A 19,445-nucleotide genomic window follows, 5' to 3' on the forward strand; every position below is an offset into this window, starting at 1 on the left:
TCGCGCGGTACGTTAACCTAATTTCCTCATTAATCATATCACTTGGCTTGGTTTTCATACACCATTACATTTCGCGCTTGCTGATTGCGAGTGACATCGCGAATGGGTCGAAGTCTGTCGACATTCCGGAATTGCGTGTGCGTGTGTGTGGGTGTGCGCGCGGAAGCGCGCTCGTAGAAAGGACGAAGTGTCTATCTCATAATTTAATGCCGTTTGCGCGATAAACCCGGGGATCTCCCAGGTTTGTGTCACGGCCTCTTCTTCAATAATCGCGACACGCGCGCAAAAGATCTCTTTTCAATGCACCGACGCGTCTCTCTTTTGTAAAGCTCGATGTCACCCGCGCGCTCAGTCACGTAACTAGCTGAACGAGCCTTTGTCGCAACAATGCAAATTTCCTCCATAATTTCTCCGATTTTATTGCGCGTATAATTACGTCACTTGAAAAACGTCTCTTTCCGTAGATATATAAATGTATAAAATAATGTAATAAATATAGTCATAAATATTGTCGCTACATTTGATAACGCTAGACATTATTAGTACGAGTTCGTTTTCAGTGAACGGCAAATAACCCGTAAGAATTTGTGAATCGATCGATCGATGATTGATGATCGATTCGCTGCCCACTCGTGATTTCATCATCATCTTCAGTTACGTTCCTGACGGATTCCCCCACTCTGACTCCTGTTGCGTTGAGCGGCCAAGTTCGCGCATTCGGCGATCCAGGCGACTCAGTGAACAGTTGTCAGTCGCGGACGAGTGGTTCGTGGTGATTCTTGTGTGACGTAGCGTGAATAGATCTGCGATCGATGATCGTAACACGTAGATAGAGCGCATTGACGATATCCGAGCGGACGTGACTGCTGGCTGTGCACGAGTCCAGTTGATTCTCGTGCTTCTCTTCGTCGCTGAGGTGAGTAAAACTCTGTCGACTTTTCTGGGTCGTCAACTTGCGTTGAACGCTATTACCGATTAATCTCGTGTTAATTCATGATTCAGGGATCGTGGAGATCCGTCAGTTACGTGATCTTGTTTCGTGCACTGTTAGTTTGACGTTGTAAATGAGTCGATCACCCTGAAGATTGGCAATCAGGTCAAACGCGCGAACCACGTGTTCGAACTTACGAACGTTTGATTTTTAATTTGTACAGTTCAAACAGTTCGATCGATTTGTTGTCCTCTTGCCTAATTCAGAAGAGGGCCATGCCAACAATTGAGCAGTTATAAATTATTTAACAGTTGAACGTTCGATGTTGCGAACAGCTCGATTGTTTCACGTTGGAAAGTTCCAAGCGGAGAAACGTGCCGTTGTTTAGTCAAACTTGTTTTGTTCACGATTATACTAGCTATCTTCTTTCTTTTCTTTCTTTCTAAGAATCGTTGCGTCAGAATTGCGCTTTGCTCAGTTATATCATTCTGACATTTTGCTACATGGCTGCAGACAGATTGACTTTGTTACTAATGAGATGTGTCTTTCTCCTTTTTTAGGGTATCGCACACAGCAGTACACCATGGCCAAAAGTTACGACGTGAAGCCCAGCGGCGATGCCACGGTCACGACAGTGCCGCATCAACGTATGCACGAGGCGGAGAATAACAAGCCCACCGAGAATAGCAAACCCACCGAGAACACTTCCTTGTCTCCAAACAACAATCAAACCTACTTTGCCGATGAGAGGGTGCAAGTGCCAGAGACAGCAAGTGTAAGTTGGCGTTGTGTACCTTGTCCACTAACATGAGAACAGTTTGTGACTACTTAGAAGTGTGTTTTTAACTTTGCAAACTCTTTTTCATCGTCGTCCTTAGTCATCCCGAAGCTGATTTTGTTTCTCGATATAATTGGGACTTTTCTTGCAGACGAGCTTCAGTTTCAGGAAATTATGGGCCTTCACCGGTCCTGGTTTCTTGATGTCCATAGCTTATCTGGATCCTGGGAACATCGAGTCGGATCTACAGTCCGGAGTGGTGGCAAGATACAAGGTGCACACTTCTGACACTTGACGTAAAATGAATATGCTCGTTGCACGATGAGTTTGATTTGTTTTACAAAGCAAAAGTTCGGTTTTGTTTTTTGTAATGACATTTCGTTGTTGTTGCCTTCACTTTCAGTTATTATGGGTACTACTAAGCGCTACTATCCTAGGTCTCGTTATGCAAAGGCTCAGCGCCCGCCTCGGCGTAGTGACCGGTCTACATTTAGCGGAGATGTGTTACAGACAATACAAAAAAATACCTAGACTTATTTTATGGGTAATGATCGAAATAGCAATTATTGGTAGCGATATGCAAGAAGTAATAGGAACGGCTATTGCCCTTTACCTCTTATCTAATAAAGCGTAAGTCTGATACGATTGCTAATGTTTACCTCTAACGCACATAAACTAACACATTTATCAGATTTTCTTCTGGAATCTGGAGCATTCGAAATCCGTAATATTTCACGTAACCAATCTCTTCATTAACCACTACTTGAAAATTAGAAAACTCTAATTACATGCAAAATTAACATTAACGGAAATGTCCAGACAAAAATATTTTCGCACTTAATTATTAATTCTCTTATATAAAGCTTTAACTTTTTGCGTTGTGGACGTTGCTTGTTATCATCTTTATCTCTTTTTTTTTGTATGTTTGGAATCGTAAAAAGCGAATGTAAATATAGACAGAGAATTCGTGATAAGAAAATGATTGCAGCAATGTGATTGGAGCAATCACCAGTATCTTCTTTTATGTTTCAGAATTCCTATATGGGGTGGTGTACTTATCACTGTAGTTGACACGTTCACATTTTTATTCCTAGACAAATACGGTTTGAGGAAACTGGAGCTCTTCTTTGGCTTGCTCATATCGATCATGGCTTTTACCTTCGGTTATGAGGTAAGGGATTTGATTTCGCGAGATATTTCAGTCGCATAGCTCTAATCGAAATATTCTTGCTTAAATCGTTTTCGATCCTTCAGTACGTCGTTTCCGATCCTCCACAAATAGAAGTTATAAGGGGTATGTTCATTCCATGGTACAGTGGGATGAATTACGATAACAAAGTGCTGCTGCAAGCTGTAGGAATTGTCGGTGCGGTTATTATGCCGCATAATTTGTATCTTCATAGTGCCTTAGTCAAAGTAAGAGTCAAAGCGAGCCTAAGTAATATATACGCCACTAATCCTTCAACGATATCTGTTCTCTTACAATAATTTGCACTGTTTAGTCAAGAGACATCGATCGAAGACAGCCGGCGAAAGTGAAAGATGCCAATATGTATTACTTCATCGAAGCCTCCATTGCGTTGTTCGTTTCATTCATCATCAATGTATTTGTCGTGGCTGTATTTGCTCACGGTCTCTTCCAGAAGACAAACAACGATGTTGTAAGTATCAGAACATCGCTGGAAACTAGATATAAACATTTTTTCACGCAAACAACCAGAAGTGGAATTAATTTCTATTTTATTTTACAGTACGAGATTTGCGCGGAGAATAATTACACCCTTGGCATGGAAACCTTCGCGGTAAATACTTGTTTTTACTTTGTCTTTTCGACAATTAATTTGGTACAAGATTTTCTTAGCCGAGTATGCACGTGTTTTCTCTCGCAAATTTCAGAAGAACAACGAGACGTTCAACGCAGATCTGTACAAGGGAGGTATCTTCCTTGGCTGCTCTTTCGGCGCCGCTGCGATGTACATATGGGCCGTGGGAATTTTAGCTGCCGGCCAATCGTCCACGATGACGGGCACCTACGCCGGCCAGTTCGCTATGGAAGGCTTTCTGAATCTGCAGTGGGCCCGCTGGAAACGAGTCCTCTTCACTCGGACGATCGCCATAGTTCCTACATTCCTGGTGGCGTTCTTCGCCGACATGAACAACTTGAGCAGCATGAACGACATCCTGAACGCCATAATGAGCCTACAGTTACCATTCGCCACCTTGCCGACAATCGCGTTCACAAGCAGTGTTCAGATCATGGGTGATTTCCGTAACGGAATGTACGCGATTTTGTCTTTTGCTTACCTTCCAGTTTCGATCTAGTTGTAGCCCACTTCTTACCGTGTCGTATCCGTGTGTTGCAGAATGAACAAGATCGTGGCGACTGCTCTGTCGGTCCTAGTGATAACGATAAATATATATTTCGTGATACAAACCGTCCAAGAGGACCTGCCGCATCATTGGGCCATATTCTTAGGCATGTCCGTGTACGCAATCCTCTATCTCATCTTCTGCGCTTACCTGGCTGTCCATATGGCTGTGAGCATGGGTGCAACTTCCCTTGGCAATCATTGGGTATGTATCCCATTTTATTCTTACAATTGAATCGCCGCTTTTAGCGGAATCAAATAATGCATTTCATTTTTTTTTACAAACGATACTAATAACTGACGTATCTTTTATTGCAGTTTGTCAGCAAATACATCGGTGCGCCTGTGGACACTACGCTCGGTATATCAAATCCCGCCGTTTATGCCAGGTAAGAGGGAGAAGGATCTTAGCCGTACTCGTTCACGTTGTTGCGACTAAACCGCGATTTCGCCATGTAGCACTAATCACGTGTTCTGTCCGTGTGTGCTGTGTGCTGTGACAGTTTGATCGGGAAATTTTTAAGTGTCGTACGAGGAATAGCGTGGTATTGTCTGCATGCTTTTCCTGTATTGCGTAACTTGCGAGATGCGGGGGGGTTGTGTAATAACACTATTATCTACAACTTGAGAGTAACGATGTGGAACGTGAATTTACGTGAAACGAAACGTCTTCACGTTCGCGCTGCATGAAGTCTCTCTCGGCGAGATGCGCTTTTAAAACTAAACTGGGATTTGATGTAACACCCTTAATGAGGGTTCGAGCATGTATTTTTCTGGGACTAACGAGTGAAATCGTATGCGGATATGGGAATGATTGGAGGTGCAAAATTTACTCTGATGTAAATTTATGTGCAAAATTAATGCAGGTGGTTGCAAGGGAAGAGTCAGCTCATGACTCACAAAAGTTGTCTGCAAAAGATAATTGGCTTTGTGTTATCTCCTCATAATAGAACGAATGTAAATGTTTCCACGTCGACAGCTATGCAATTAAGTGTACGATGTGCTTCACATTTGTAGAAAGGTATTCTTACTGTCTTTGTTCTTAAAACTAGGGCTATTAACAGGTGGGATGTTAGTGTTTGGAACACACTTCATGTTATTCAGCATGCTTTTAAAAACACACTGTAATGCATGCATTTATTTCGAGTGCATAATATGCATATTATAAGCAAAGTTGTTGCTTCCACATTATTGTATAAACTTATCAAGATGGTACTGCAGCTAGTTTACGGTTTACGGTAACTATTTGGAAATGTCAAGTGTTTTTAATGATCTTTGACGATAATTCGTCATTATTATACAATTATAGTTGTTTAATTTTTACAATAATATATTTAAAGTAATATAATTCTGTGTATAATAATTCTACAAGTGGTATAATCATTACGGAAATTGTCTCTTTACGACTCTTAAACAAAAGAAATAGATTACGTTATAACATAAGCTACTTTTGTACATGCTGATAATTCAGAAAGAGTTTTCTCCATTCATAGTTTCCACAATACGTCGGAAACGTCGTTAAACGCTTAGTCGGAGTAATGCAATTGAATGTGCGAGACAATATGCGGCCTTTGTATTCAACAAACAATGTGAAAAACAATGTCGCGTTGGAAAGGTGCTTATTACATCTCGTGACGTCAGCATGATGCCCTATGGTATGTTCATCAGTTATTACCGATAGCGAGAAATATATAATTTTTATAATAAATAAACAATGGTGCTTCACCATCACGATTCGCTTCATCACCGTTACCGTACGATGCCTTGATACAGAATATCGTCGTTCTTCCATCGTTGTCAGTCTTGTCTGGTTCCATCGTTTCTCGTTAATGTTCATTAGAAATAAGTAATCAGTGATTAACCGGAACTATTTTCGTTGCATGCACATTTTTAACACACGAAAGTCTGAGCTTGAAACGCTGACTTATACCTCGTCTCATAATGAAGGTAAGAATGCCACATTGAGATTAAATTGCTGTCTTGATTCAACTGAGATTCATGACACTTTATGCGGTATGTCAAATCTTATCTTAACTATTATGTATATTGCAGAACAAATCCAGCATTTAGCATTCAAGAAAACTTGAGTGGCAGTTTTACATCTGTGGTACCAGAATACTAACGTGTCACACTGACAAGTATATCGCCAATGGAATATGTAAGTGATAACGCGAGTGCCATGATAAGCAAGACTGCTCTTGCTGATACTTGTACGAGAGGTAATCTTTAATGCCTTGCGGCAGGAATGCCTTGCGTTGCTTACAGTCCAACGTTAAATTCACATGTGTTTTAAACAGAACAGAACAGAAGTTTTATAAATACGAAGAGAATAGAACATATTAGATGCATTAATAAATATAATGAAATGAAAAATAAAGACAATATTATACAATGATATATTTAATAAATTCTTCATATATATATGTACGTTTCTTACACATTATGTATTATAAGATAGTTTTACTTTGTACAAATAAGACGTAGATAAGTATTTTATTAACTTTTAGATGTAGATGATCCAACTGTAAAATGAAATGTAAAATAATGTAAATACTATTTCCAACGCAATAATTTTTATTGATTTACGCATATAAAATAGATAGTCTGATCTTATGATAGCAAATACGGTAAAATAACGTCGTCGATTACATATCTCTATTTATATCGTTGAAAATATTAAAAAAACTGCTCTTAAAATGAGATGCATGTATTTTTCTCTTATACACCTGTAAATACAAGATAATCTAAAATAAAAAATTCGACACGCGTGCACGCTTACATACAATAATATTAAATTTCGAAACAGGAACATGTTCCGTGTTGTAAGAATTGTACGTGTCACGATTTCGCACGTATGACTTTGTAACATCATCTTTAATATCAAAAATGAAAAAAAGTATATTTTTCCAAACATGTCATGGAAAAATATATATATATTTTTTTAATGATACAAGTAATCGTCACTATCTACTTGAACTATCTCACTGATCGCATTTTCGAACTAAAATATTTGTGGGCAGTGCTACGCATCAGCTGTTTCCCCTTTTAAGTTACTGTTGCATTGTAAAGAAACTGACGATGTCCAAGCTCGATACAGCAATGACTAGATGATCGTTGCAAATAATATATCACACATGTATCGTACAATTAGCAGTAACAATAATTAAGTCGTACAGCTGCATCACGGAATAAAATATATTCGGGGTTTTTGATTTCTTCCACGTGTAATCAAACTTATACCCGAAAGCTTTGCCGTGGACAATATAAGTTCGCAAATGACATAATATGGTATAATACCAAAATATGAAATATTATGAAATCGTTATACACACGTTATGTGTAATTTGTTTTCTATAAGCGTTCACACGTATATATTTTCTTACATGATATAGTCTTGTTAAAAAGACTGATGTCACTGTAAATTTTGTTTATTATTGTCGAATTGAATTGGAATAATGAGGACTGCATTGTCCGTTTTATCAATGATTTATAAAAATTTATGTTCTTGACGCAGCAGTTTGTGCCGAAAAATCTTATGTACAAAGGACATTCCTGTGCCATCAGACGAGCGCTTTTCATTACGAGCGCGTCGCAGTAAAAAAATTGGAAATTTAACATGGAAAGACACTCGGGGTAAGACGTTCGATACGATAATTAGCTAGAAGCGTCTCCTTCGGTTTTATCGCGAGCGTTATTTATTCGGTTAATTGTAGGTATTAACGCGCTTCGCACTGTTATTATTAAATTATTTTTGGCCGATGTTGTTACATGGTTTCGTTATAGTCCAAGCGAAGATAATACTGTTTGTGTTCTCTTTTATGACGCCAATACACGAAGGCGATTACCAGCAGGACTAATAAAACTAGCATTAATACAGACGACGTCAGCAATGCTGAAAAAAAATAAAACATACTGATTAGAAGTCAGTGAGTTGTTTAAAAGACATATACATAATATAAATGGCAATATCGCATTTCAGTCGTAAATGTGGCACGACATAGAGAAAATAGACGCTACCGCGTCGCTTGATGATAAATAGACAATGTGAGATATGTAAACTAATAATTACTGATGACATCATTGGAAGTTATATCGTCCCAGCCCATTAAGCACTCGTTCTCCCAGTTCTCAGGTACAACGCTCCTCGTCAAATTTATAAATTCATCTAAAGGACACAACGAAGCACAGCCTGGTAAAGTCAGTAACGTCTCCTCAGCAGAACTGTTCTTGTAAGAAACCTATAAATAAGGAAAAAGATATACAAAAGATATATTACGGTGCGGTAATTATGATTTATATAATATATATTTATTGATAATAGAGCGCAGTATCATGTAAGCGTTAAATAATATTCATACCGTTACAAAATACTGATGTTTAGTATTTGTCCTTAATTCTACGAGAATCAGAGCAGCGTAGGGTGGACAGTGAGGGTCAAATACATTCAACGTCATCAGCAGATTCGCTATTGTCTCGTCGTGGCCACTGTACATCCATATTTTCCGATCTGGATCTAATTTATTTTGCGATTTCTTTACCATGTGCTCTATCATCTCTCCGAGCAGCGGACCTACGATGCATTTTTAGATTGGAGTACTGTATTTTTAAGGGACAGCAGCCTCACTGTATGAGCATATATAAAAATATTAATAAATGATATCAATAGTTACCACATTTTAATCGTTTAAGTATTTTGTTATATGACTCCGTCATGAAACTGAGTATAGCGAGAGGTTTCATCTTCTCTGGAAACACTGACCTCGTCCATACCGGCAAAGTTTTGTTATACGAATTCTGCAAAGAAGCAAATCAAGTTTTATCGCATCGTTTTATACATCTTTTATCATCTATCTTTATTAGCAAAGCAATCAATAAAACACAGGCATCATCGCACGCACAAGCAAGACTAAATAAATATGTAAAATATTATATCGACACGTACCTCGATCTTCAAAGTGTCGTACAAATGTTCAGCATTTTTTAATGATGATATTTCCATTCCAGAATTTTCAGTTAAATAGTCGTAGAGCTTCGCGTTCTCCTTATTTATGCGTAGAAATTCCGGCGACGTCAGGAGCTTTTGCAGCTCGTAGTCGTATCGCGGGCAATATTTCGTCTGTCTCAACAAGTAATCTTCCTTCTCTGAAACAGTGTGCACGGGAATCGGCATCCACTTGAGGCTGTCCCAGACCTGGTTCTTCACCGGTGGATAAAGTCCAGCGAGATTTGCTTCGGCGGACATCAACGTGCGATCCACATCTGAGCTGCGAACGTAGATATCGTACAGCGTGTAAGTGTCGCTCAGGAAATTCGAGTATCGTTTCCTCAGCCAGCGTCCGAGAAGTAAGTGTTGATGCTTCCCCAGCTAGATTTATCAAATAATTAACAAAGTTAACGCTAAAATGACAGGTAAAGATCTTCAAATTTCTTGATACTTTTAACTATTTGTGAATTCTTTCACGTTCCATGATTTAATATATCTTTTGTCTTATTCAAGCAGGATCATGAATCATCGGAGACAGATCTGGAAATACAAACTCCTTGGGACTAGCTCCAGAGTGTCGTATTTCAGAAGCAGAAGAATATTTACGATAAGATAAGATAATCAGGAAAGAAACATTTGTAACACGAAGCCTACGTTTGCTGTACACAAAGGCAATTGTGAGCAGTCTCCGATCATGTTTGTTGATTGCAACTACAACCGTAAAGTATCCATACTAACATTTGTCAACTGTCCATATGGAACTGGCCAGGAAGATTCGTTATACGGATCATTCGGATAAGCCTTAATGGGAGTCCTGTCTCCATGCCTGTACAACTGTAAATAAAAACGAACGTTTGTACAGTGCACATTAGTAAATAAGTTTTGCGACTTATCGCGCGCGCAGAACGCGAGGCGGACGATAAGAAATGCACTTTGAAGTCTCTCGTAAAAACTTAATCCGGGAACGACGCACGCGAGTGTTTTGAAAGCTTAAGAAGCCTGAAAACGTGGACGGTTACACAAGCGATGCAGAGTAATATTGCATAACGGTGTTCCAGGAGCCAACGCTGGATGCAACGCGGTTTCCCGACTTACAATATTCGCGAAGACGATCGTGCCCAAATCGAGATCTTCGGTGCCGGAGCAAGTGACGGCGAAAACACTTGCGAACACTAGGAGCACTCGCGTGTTCATCGTGCGGAATTTCACGCGGCGATTTCTGCTGGAACGGGCAGCCCCCCACGTGCTGATCCTGCGTGAGATCGGTCAATGTCGTCAGGACGATCACTAGAAGCGTTGGAGCATCATATTCCGTGTCATTGTTCGTAACGCGAACGAGCAACGTGCGAGCGGATCGACGGCCTTGCACTGTATGACGCTACGCACGCGCCTTCCCGCTTTAAATGCGTTGCACGAGCATTGTCAGCTATAAATGTGACACGTGTGCGATTACAGAAGTTTGCACAGATAGACGCATCCGAACTTGGAGTTTGGCCGTCTGAAACTCGATTGGTTCGTTTTATTATTCTGAATTAACTGAATTAATCGAGATATCGCTGATTTTATTTTATTTGCTTTTTATTTTATTTTATGACATTTTGCTGAAAAGCGTTATGTCACAGTGTGTACAAGTTTATACTGTGTTTATGTTGTTACAGGTTTAAATGACTCGAAAAAGTTTGAGTTACGCGAGTTGCAAATTTAAACCGCTCGATTGCTCGAGCATCGTCGCTCGTATACATGATTTGCCACTCACAAAAGAAACATGTAGCTATACTTTCCACACTTATTCTCTTTCTACTTTCTCTCGTGGAGGTAAAAAGCGCGGCCAGAAGAAACGAACGCTCTCACCGTAGCATCAATAACAGTGATGAGATTATTTGCGGGATAATACTGGGTGGTAAGAGAGTAGAATGAAATCTTGATTATTAATGAAAAACTGATGTATTTTTATATGCGACACATGTGTGTGTATGTCACATATAATTATCTATTAAAATCGATCGTTTGGTTCGTACAAATATTCGTTCGAACAGAAAGTATCATTTATTGTAATATTACCTTTGTTGCAATGCCAGTAATATATGCACTAAAAGTCCCGTTTTCTTACAAACTCGCCTTACATATAAAATGCGTACATATAACAATTATCGTATATATTTACGTATACAAAAGATTTGCTTTTTCCGTGTACGTATATATTACAATTTAAGAATATACAATTATTTATAATACATACAATCCACCTTATATATACATACATATAGGTATAAACTATGCAATTACAGCTTTGTATTTTTTTTATACAGATTGTCCTGGAAGTCGCACACGTTTCACTTGAAGCACAATAAATAGCATAGACTAGTAAGAATCGATAAACTCACGCATTTTTTTAAGCACTAATAAGTGTTGAAATATTTATGTCTGTGTATATTTTTATCATTAAAAAAATATCAATTTATATATAAATATATATATAAATATATGATATGTTAAAAGCAAAAAGCTTTCTATTTTGTACGTTCTCTTTTGCGTTTCTCGCAATGGAAAATATTCAGATTTATGTCTGTGTTACAGAGGTGTGTAAATAGAAAATTAAACTTGCAAATGGATTTGTCGATGTTATTTTAAGGTATAGTAAAATTTAAATTTTTTTGCTCAACACAAAACTAACACAATAAAATTGATGTTTGGACAAACTTTCGCCCTGAATTAACCGACTTTATTCAAGAAGAATCAGGAAGCGAGAGAAAGTATGCGACTTCCGAAGACAGGCCGCATACGTAAAAATATACAGAAATTGGCTTATTCAACTTTATCACAATTTACGTTTACGGACACGCGCGTAATCGCAGATTGCATTAGGATAACTCTGCTTCTATATAAGGAATATAAAATTAAAAACATCTCTACACGTTCCCAACTTGGCATTAACAACTGTACTAATGGAAATGGTTTGCGAGTAACAGCCGAGTGGCATCACAGTCTCCGTTGGCGATAGCGTCGCGTAAAGTTGATCAACAGGTGCGCAACGAATGGCCACAGAATTAGCAGGACGAACAAACGCGGCGAGCATTCCTGTAGCGGCCACCACCTGCCATACGGGCGCCTCATGGTCAGCTCCTGAAGAGAAGAAAAACGATCCAGCTTTTTTATCAGCAGCCAATTAACATAACAAAATCAAAACAACAGACACTATTTTTCCTCTTTGCCGCTTTAATGAAATATATTCTACTTCCATTGCAATTGCAGGGATAATTTTAAATAGTAACATCACACGTACTGTTTGCGGCGCCAACGCTTGCAAAGCTTTCCCCTCCAAGCCTCGTACTCTGGCCGTTATTCGGTCGAGATCTCTCTGCAGATGTTGCATAGTAGTCGCGATCTGATTCAGAAATTCCGCATTGTCTTTACCATCGTCCTTCTTCATTCTTGGTCTACCTCTCTCTCGGTGGCTTTCAGGTATCGCTTCCACGTGACCGTTAGCGTTACTGTATCCATTGGTCAATTCAGTGTTCTCTCGTGTAACATTCTCCGCACTCGAGCGATCGATTCCGTTATTTTCCGTGGTTTGTATCTTTTGGGAAGCGCTAGTGGATTTAAGCGCGTCTTTCTGCGTTTTTTCCGGCGCGGACTGCAATGAAATTGAGTTGAAATCAGCTTCGCGCATTTGCGACAGCTCTAATGTTGTAATATTAAATTTAAATTATTTCTGTCGTACTTCAACAGTGTCTATAAATTCCTCTTCTTCGCCATCAGTGTCCTGTGGAAGCGGGCTCGCGGTACGACTGCTGGTCGGGCTGGTCTCCAAACTACTCGTTATATGCCGAGAAGCATTGCAAACTCTGTGCGGTGATGTCTCCCTGGATGCTGATAAATCAAGAAAGAAGATTTAGAACGGATTGTAGAATACCTATCATACTTTTATCATGTTTATCATGATTATTTTGATAACAGTTGATTGCTTTAAGTGCCCGTATTGTTTGAAAGAATGCACACGGTAGAGCTGATACATTGAATATGGATTGGAGAGATTTAGTTGTCAGTACGTACACGTACTCGTGCGTGAATAAGACGATTATTTAAAATTCAAATATTATCGTGTGAAGAGAAACGAACCTAGTGGTGAACCGGACAATGGCGAACCTGGTTGGGAGCGTATACGCTCCAGTACTGGTCCCACGAGTAATTCCAAATCCTCGACCGGCACGCTTTCGTAAAAGGAGTCCAGACTGCCGAGGAACGTCGCCACGTTGTCCGTGTAAGACATAGTTTCGACGATCTGCAATGCAATGGCAACATTTTCTCATTTCATACGCTCGTTTTGCATCAATCGGCTTTCTACGGAAATCTATATTTACTCTTTTCAGTTCCTCCACGTAATTGTTCATAGCTTCGGTACGGCTCATGTTACCGAGACGCGTCCACGCATCCCACTTTGCTTTTCTGATCACTTCCCAGAATGCCGGTTTCGACTGTTGACAGGGCCCCTCAGTCGCTTGTTTGTAGTACGAATAGAAACGCAGCATAATGTCATGGCTAGGCTGGTACGCTCCTAAAACGCAATATTATCTATTAATAATTTATTAATATGAAAAATAACACTGTAAAAAATGTATTGTAAAATATGATAATATGACAGTCTGATGGAATTTTGGCATTGCTTTAAAGTATTTTAATATAAAGATCTAGAAACATATAACGTTAAGATTTATTTTGTAGGTTGATATGAGATTAAATGTGAATGCAATACTGGATAGAGCGTGATGCAGCACATTTTTATCTTCTAGCCTTGATCTCTAGTCAAGCAATCAAGAGTGCTCCTTCAAGCGAGATGAAATAAACAACGTATTGCAAATCAACTTTTATATCAATTTTTCTTCTTAGCTACAAGTAAGGTGCAACGTTATTATTAAAATTAAGAAAAACGTTGACACATTCTTCTTAAGGCTGACAGTTATACATATATTAGCAGTTACTATGCAATAATCCTGAGATTGCTATTTTGTTGCCAATTCTAAAATCTGACGTCACGAATGTCTATTGTAATGACTGTTACAAAAGCTTATTATTTAGCTTGATGCATATCATTGAGGCACAATGATGTTATTAAAATTCGAGGTAAATATAAAAAACTAATTGTACTTTAGATCGTTTGAAGTATCATTTTCTTGTACGTTGTTACGTTGAAAAGACCTAAGTCTACAGTACAGAGTCCTAAAAAGTCGAGACAAAAAGCTCCACTTTATTCAACCAATTCCTAATAACATAGCGGTCCGCGACGATTAAAGCGCTTGTTAACAAAGTTTCATAATTGCCAGTGTGATACATGCCGATTTTTGTGATCAGTGAAGAGGAACATTCTAGTTTTAACCACCAGCCATGGTTCAGCTGGTCTTGCGCCGTTAGAAAGTAAAGTGGGGAGTAATACAGTCACTTAGCTATATGAAGTGGCTGGAAAGTATACCTGCATGTGCAATATTCAACATCAAGGCCAAACAGTAAAGAAAAAGGAAATATCTATGCACTCGAACGATATCAAGGCGATACAAAGTTTCATCGGCATAATATTAACGGTAACTTCTGTACGTTATCTTTCCATTCTCATTGTTCATAATATTGAAAGTTTTTCTGAATTGCAAATAATTGTATTTTCTATCTAGGAGAGTCTATCTCTTTGATAGAGAGATAATCGGATTTCTTTCTCTTTGAAAGCGAATAAATAAAGTTGGAAACTTAATGATTCGTTAGGAAGAATATTATACCACGTATCACTTTGATGTTAATTTCAGATGCTATTTGTATATGCAAATTAAGGATTTATTTCCTTTTACACCGTATTTATGATGACGATGCTTTGCGTAAGATGCAAATAAGCAGCTAAGTTTCAAAATTGCTTTGACGTAATAATGATTGGGAATGAATTATAATTACATCGCGACGCGATGTGGCCAGAGTTCCGGAGGTGAAGGCGGCCCGGTTTTCGGCACGAGTATCCGACTATCCGACTATATGAATGACTAGTGAACGAACGTAGAGGATGAAACCCGAACGGATGCTTTTACTTCGCGCTGCGGGAAAAAAGTCGTGCATCGCAAGAAGACACGAGAGATTGCATTTTTGATATCGCTTTCGACTGCTGCGAGTAAGAAGTTCTACATTCACTTTCCTCGACTAGCGTGATTCGATCTCGCCAATTTCTCTGCACACCGCAGCGTGTAATGGCGCAATGCAAGTCTTCCTGTTTCCGATTAGAAACAGCTCGTGATGATAGAGAGGTTTTTATGCGTGACGTAAAATGGCACGTAAAAGCTGAAGGTAAAGTAAACGCTCGTCGCAAAGACAGGAACGTATTTACTGGAAGGCGGCGCATCATTTTCGCTGTCATTCGGCCGTTTTTTAGGCCAAGGATCGAAAGCCGCATCGTGTTTTGATGGCGCCGGTTTCCGAGCTATTAGTAATGAGGATACAATAAATCCGAAAGGACCTTGTTCGTCACGTTCGCATTATCATGAATAAACGTACATGTCGTGATGACATTTATCAACGACGACGATGACGACGGGTTAATATCGGCGGTGGACTTTAGACGACGCGCAATAAGACACGCCGCCCGAAAGGACAAGCGAGAAAGGAAAAGAAATCAACAAGCAGCGAAAGCAAGAGACGATCGCGATATTGCCATGACTACGTCCGTCGCGCGATGATGACTATCATCGCCCGGACGATGTGAGAACGAAAGTCGCAACAAAAACTTCAAGAAGAGCAAGAAGCGCGAATCTCACTGCTGCTGCAGTCGAGTGACCGAGATAGCGTCCCGAGATGTGTGACGTCCGAGTCGAGGCGATAACGCGCTTTAATGATGAAATTACCATTCTTCGGAAGATTCCTGATCACGTTGACGGCGGCGTTGAACTTCTCCTCCGTCGTCATGTTCCCTGCTGAAGGAACAAACGGCGATGTTTCCCGTCTTCCCTCGTGAGTATCCTGTTCCACTTCTTGGAGTCAACCGCACGCTACGTGGGAGGTGCGATAAGGCCTGCGATATCGTCTCCAGCCAGCGAAAACACTTCGGAGCGGGTCAACGTCACGCGACGAGACGTACCTGATCAGCGACGATCAGCGACTGCGACTGCGATCGCTACTACTGCGACTGCTCTGGCGACTCGTCCCACGTTGAGGAGCGAATCACTGGAAGAGGTAACTTGTTGCAATCGGATTGCCCGAGTCTCTAGGATCGTCGGCAATCACTTATTGACGAGCCACGCGATGATGAGTGATGGTAACTGACCGCCTTAGCGATGACTGACAGTTTATTTAGTACGGGCAGTTTCCGTACCGATTGGCGATCCCGAGCGATGCTAGCGCTCACCGGAATCGCCAAGCGACATTCGATTCGACTGGTCCAGTTACTCAGCCGCGCTCTTTTTTTGCTTCTCTACTTGCTGTCCGTGCGAGCTACGTAGTATGTATGTACGAGTTGTCAAGTATGCAAGTTCGATCGAACGCGAATAACACGAGTGCCTTGACCGATAAACTTATTCGGATGATCGCATATCGCTGCGCTAGGAATTCCAATGGTCGTTTGGTCGACGACGATTAACATTAACATTTTCTTCGCCTTGTTTCTATACTCTTCTTGCTTCCGTCGGCAAGCAATACGATATTCCTGAGTAAAGATTTAAAAGAAAAAAAGTATAACTTGCTTCGATCAGGGCACTGCTGGTACTCTATTTATAGAGTAGCTCTAGTAAGTGTGACACCTCAGACTTCTAGATGTATAATATGATTGCGAGCTCGAGCTTGTGTGAGGATCCAACTTTTATGTACAATTCTTGTTACGTAGATTGTAGAAGTGAATTCGAACAGCGCGCCATAGCTTCCCTGTTACTGGCGGACTTACTAGAAGGACGCTATCTATTCAATGTCACTAGACAAAATGACTGAATGAGGAAGAAGCGTAAGTGCCTGAAGTGCCAATGCTTGTCAATCTACTTGTCGCGGTAGAACCTGGTGCCGCTAAAAGGAGCAAACTTATGGATTCCTGCTGACGGAGCACGCAAATGTTTGATTTAAAAATCTGTCGCGTAAACGAATGAACGGACAAGATTGTATTCATCAACGTGTAAGTTCACATTTCTCTTGATGATCAGTTTAAATTGGCAACCGCTCTCGCAGATGCCAAATCGCAAAAAAAGTCATGTCGGATGTACATACATGTACAATCAACAATCTACTGATTTGTCGTTCCTCTTGTCTCAAACAGGTTTAACTGTCAAAGCTTGTCGGAGATGACTTCGTTTGGTCGTGGTCGCGGATGGCTCATCGAAAAGAATCCAAGTAAGGAGCAGATCCTGCGTAGACCGGGAGATGCAAGTAATCGTGGCAATAACATTGTCCAAGACATAACGAACAAGATAGCTGGCTACGACATACGCGAACCTGTCTCGCCCCAACTGATTCAGGAGGTCGCAGATCTCATGACCAGCGCGTTCAACAGGGGTGCCCTAAAGTAATCAAGGTTTCTTCTCGATACGCTCGTGCCACTTGCTTCGTCAGCTCTCACCGCAAGGTCGCAAATTTCAGGGACACATGCAATGCTCTCTGGAAGCAAGCTGTACTTGATGACTCTCTCACTAGGAGGACAGCAGTGATATTCAGTGACAACAAAATTGCTCTGATAGGGGACAACAATGAATTGGTACGAGGCAGTTTGTTACGTTTTCTACAGGATAATTACATATGTAAGTATTTTGTATAAATGTATTATAGATATACTGGCAGTTGTATTACTTTATTATTATACGCTTGGCTTTTTAGCCAAGGAGAAAAATAGAGTGGAAGATAGCAAGACGTTTGCGAATATTGTCTTGCTCCATGCGGAGCTTTACTATTGCATGAGGTTAATTAATGGTAATAGATTGAGGATACTGGCTGAGCCGTTAATTCATTATTTGGAAGATATATTGCAAGACAATCTCAACGATAATATCTATTTTGTCATGATACAAGTAAGTTTTTATATTGGCACGTACACAGACGAAAGGAAAAGGCAGTGAGTGAGAGAACACGATAAATGCGTTATTCTTTTTCAGATTCTCAGATCTGGTAAAGATCTTTATGCGGAATGCCCAGAGCAATTAAATAGCTTAATAATGACAATTAGAAACATTTTATTGAGAGACAATAGTTATAACTCGCAGAATCGTGCAGCATTGTTATTGATGATCGAGTTAGCCAATAACGCTTACGAAATTAAGGACCGACAACTGAAAGAGTTTTATCTCTCGAGCATCAAGTCGCTCTCCTTCAAGCACCCGTTTTCCCAGGCGGAATTAAAAGTGGTTGCAGAGACAAAGACTATATACGGTAATGACAATACGCATTATATATTTCAGGAATAATACGTCACAAGGAATGTTCCGATATTTCAGATGATCAACCGCAGGAAGTCGATGACAATCAACACATCACGAAAAACGAAATGAGGAATGATACATCGGAGCAAGGTAATTACTCGAAGAACCCAAGTGTGCCAAGAGCCATACGCGGGTCGGGTGCATCAGGTAAGCCGAAAAAAGAAGATAACGTTAACGCGAAGCTGAAATCGTTGAAAATAACGCCACCAAGGCAGAAGAACAACAAGGGTTGGGATCACGACGATAGATTTCATAAGGATTATGAATAATTGCTCTGTTATAACAAATATAACTGACAGAGTAAATATGTCTTTACTGGACTACTGAAAGATGTATATAACGAAAAAGACACGATAAAAGTGACAGATTTTTGTATTTCTTGCTAACAAATAAGTAACATGTTCACGTTTATATATATGCATGTATAAACGTAATTATACGTAATAAGATTGTATTTAAAGAGTGTGAATGCTTATGTTGATATATGCATGCGCTATGCATAAATCGACGCAGCCGTGATTGAGATATAAGAAGTGAGTCTACCCTTTTAGCATAGTTGAATGAAATAGTTCCATTACATATTGTTCCGACGTAATTGTTATATCTCAAAATAAAACGGCGAAAAGAAATGACAGAAGAACGAGATGTAAACAGGATGTAACATGGACATAGTATATCCTAGTTTTATCTGTTCTGTACTGATGCATTCTTCAAATTCAGTGAACTTTGTATGAGATTAATCCTGTGAAGATAATCGTGTAATATTAGAAAATCCACATTTCTAAATCATGTAATATTAGAAAATCCACATTTCTAAATAAACAGTTTATTTACGGATTGAATCATATTTGTATAAATTATTTAAATCTGTTTTCTGTTTTAATACATACATTTAATACATGTATCAAGATTATACTCGAAACACCGAGTTGCGAGCATTGCTCCGAGTTTTCTTTCTAACATA

General features: G+C 39.7%; 4 protein-coding genes and 1 long non-coding RNA gene across 12 annotated transcripts; 3 read left to right on the forward strand and 2 right to left on the reverse strand.

The window, feature by feature from the left end:
• The first annotated feature begins 700 nt into the window (after window positions 1–700).
• LOC105274956 (protein Malvolio) lies at window positions 701–6,769 on the forward strand. 7 transcript variants are annotated; one of them, XR_003406470.1, is made up of 13 exons: window positions 1,515–1,706; window positions 1,861–1,983; window positions 2,113–2,339; window positions 2,742–2,880; window positions 2,964–3,125; window positions 3,212–3,370; window positions 3,461–3,511; window positions 3,606–3,988; window positions 4,073–4,283; window positions 4,397–4,467; window positions 5,572–5,733; window positions 5,983–6,025; window positions 6,131–6,646. XR_003406470.1 is itself a non-coding variant. In XM_011331461.3 (12 exons), the coding sequence occupies exons 2-12, from the start codon at window positions 1,515–1,517 to the stop codon at window positions 6,198–6,200; spliced, it is 1,788 nt and encodes a 595-aa protein (XP_011329763.1). In that variant the 5' UTR covers window positions 701–916; window positions 1,492–1,514. The 7 variants fall into 7 exon arrangements, 4 of the variants coding, with proteins under 4 accessions (XP_011329763.1, XP_026824926.1, XP_026824929.1 ...); XM_011331461.3 differs by lacking the exons at window positions 5,572–5,733; window positions 5,983–6,025 and adding an exon at window positions 701–916 and having other exon boundaries at window positions 1,492–1,706; window positions 6,131–6,200; XR_003406471.1 differs by lacking the exon at window positions 5,983–6,025 and having other exon boundaries at window positions 6,131–6,769.
• On the reverse strand, window positions 6,770–10,407 carry LOC105274957 (prostatic acid phosphatase). Its single transcript, XM_011331464.3, has 7 exons — window positions 10,158–10,407; window positions 9,801–9,896; window positions 9,021–9,443; window positions 8,749–8,872; window positions 8,437–8,648; window positions 8,148–8,316; window positions 6,770–7,970 (listed from the first exon to the last, which is right to left on the reverse strand). The coding sequence occupies exons 1-7, from the start codon at window positions 10,254–10,256 to the stop codon at window positions 7,843–7,845; spliced, it is 1,251 nt and encodes a 416-aa protein (XP_011329766.1). The 5' UTR covers window positions 10,257–10,407; the 3' UTR covers window positions 6,770–7,842.
• Window positions 10,408–10,482: 75 nt separating this feature from the next.
• LOC105274960 lies at window positions 10,483–11,266 on the forward strand. Its single transcript, XR_893157.2, has 2 exons — window positions 10,483–10,574; window positions 10,721–11,266. It is a non-coding gene; the product is annotated as an uncharacterized LOC105274960 (long non-coding RNA).
• LOC105274959 (acyl-CoA-binding domain-containing protein 4) lies at window positions 11,088–16,066 on the reverse strand. Its single transcript, XM_011331466.3, has 6 exons — window positions 15,935–16,066; window positions 13,424–13,617; window positions 13,182–13,344; window positions 12,784–12,932; window positions 12,346–12,696; window positions 11,088–12,185 (listed from the first exon to the last, which is right to left on the reverse strand). Exons 1-6 carry the CDS (start codon window positions 15,993–15,995, stop codon window positions 12,042–12,044), a joined length of 1,062 nt encoding a protein of 353 aa, XP_011329768.1. The 5' UTR covers window positions 15,996–16,066; the 3' UTR covers window positions 11,088–12,041.
• A 78-nt stretch (window positions 16,067–16,144) lies between these two features.
• Window positions 16,145–19,323, forward strand: LOC105274958. 2 transcript variants are annotated; one of them, XM_026969160.1, is made up of 7 exons: window positions 16,145–16,262; window positions 16,909–17,187; window positions 17,329–17,574; window positions 17,649–17,806; window positions 17,883–18,073; window positions 18,158–18,431; window positions 18,497–19,323. In XM_026969160.1, the coding sequence occupies exons 3-7, from the start codon at window positions 17,354–17,356 to the stop codon at window positions 18,748–18,750; spliced, it is 1,098 nt and encodes a 365-aa protein (XP_026824961.1). In that variant the 5' UTR covers window positions 16,145–16,262; window positions 16,909–17,187; window positions 17,329–17,353; the 3' UTR covers window positions 18,751–19,323. The 2 variants fall into 2 exon arrangements, with proteins under 2 accessions (XP_026824961.1, XP_011329767.1); XM_011331465.2 differs by lacking the exon at window positions 16,145–16,262 and adding an exon at window positions 16,542–16,812.
• Window positions 19,324–19,445: the final 122 nt, after the last annotated feature.

This window comes from Ooceraea biroi, chromosome 1 (assembly GCF_003672135.1).
Source record: "Ooceraea biroi isolate clonal line C1 chromosome 1, Obir_v5.4, whole genome shotgun sequence".
NCBI classification, from domain to species: Eukaryota; Metazoa; Arthropoda; class Insecta; order Hymenoptera; family Formicidae; genus Ooceraea; species Ooceraea biroi.

Bases quoted from the DNA above. Each gene is read 5' to 3' on its own strand.
- LOC105274959 (XM_011331466.3), bottom strand. From the start codon at position 15,995: ATGACGACGGAGGAGAAGTTCAACGCCGCCGTCAACGTGATCAGGAAT. The intron at 13,618-15,934 runs GTAATTTCATCA...ATTGCGTTTTAG, and splicing joins CAGGAATCTTCCGAAGAATG to GAGCGTACCAGCCTAGCCAT. The intron at 12,933-13,181 runs GTTCGTTTCTCT...TTGATTTATCAG, and splicing joins ATTGTCCGGTTCACCACTAG to CATCCAGGGAGACATCACCG.
- LOC105274956 (XM_011331461.3), top strand. From the start codon at position 1,515: ATGGCCAAAAGTTACGACGTGAAGCCCAGCGGCGATGCCACGGTCACG. The intron at 2,881-2,963 runs GTAAGGGATTTG...TCGATCCTTCAG, and splicing joins CTTTTACCTTCGGTTATGAG to TACGTCGTTTCCGATCCTCC. The intron at 4,284-4,396 runs GTATGTATCCCA...CTTTTATTGCAG, and splicing joins CTTCCCTTGGCAATCATTGG to TTTGTCAGCAAATACATCGG.
- LOC105274957 (XM_011331464.3), bottom strand. From the start codon at position 10,256: ATGAACACGCGAGTGCTCCTAGTGTTCGCAAGTGTTTTCGCCGTCACT. The intron at 9,444-9,800 runs GTTAGTATGGAT...TGATAAATCTAG, and splicing joins CATATGGACAGTTGACAAAT to CTGGGGAAGCATCAACACTT. The intron at 8,873-9,020 runs GTACGTGTCGAT...GCTTCTTTGCAG, and splicing joins ACGACACTTTGAAGATCGAG to AATTCGTATAACAAAACTTT.
- LOC105274958 (XM_026969160.1), top strand. From the start codon at position 17,354: ATGACTTCGTTTGGTCGTGGTCGCGGATGGCTCATCGAAAAGAATCCA. The intron at 17,807-17,882 runs GTAAGTATTTTG...TTGGCTTTTTAG, and splicing joins TCTACAGGATAATTACATAT to CCAAGGAGAAAAATAGAGTG. The intron at 18,074-18,157 runs GTAAGTTTTTAT...ATTCTTTTTCAG, and splicing joins TCTATTTTGTCATGATACAA to ATTCTCAGATCTGGTAAAGA.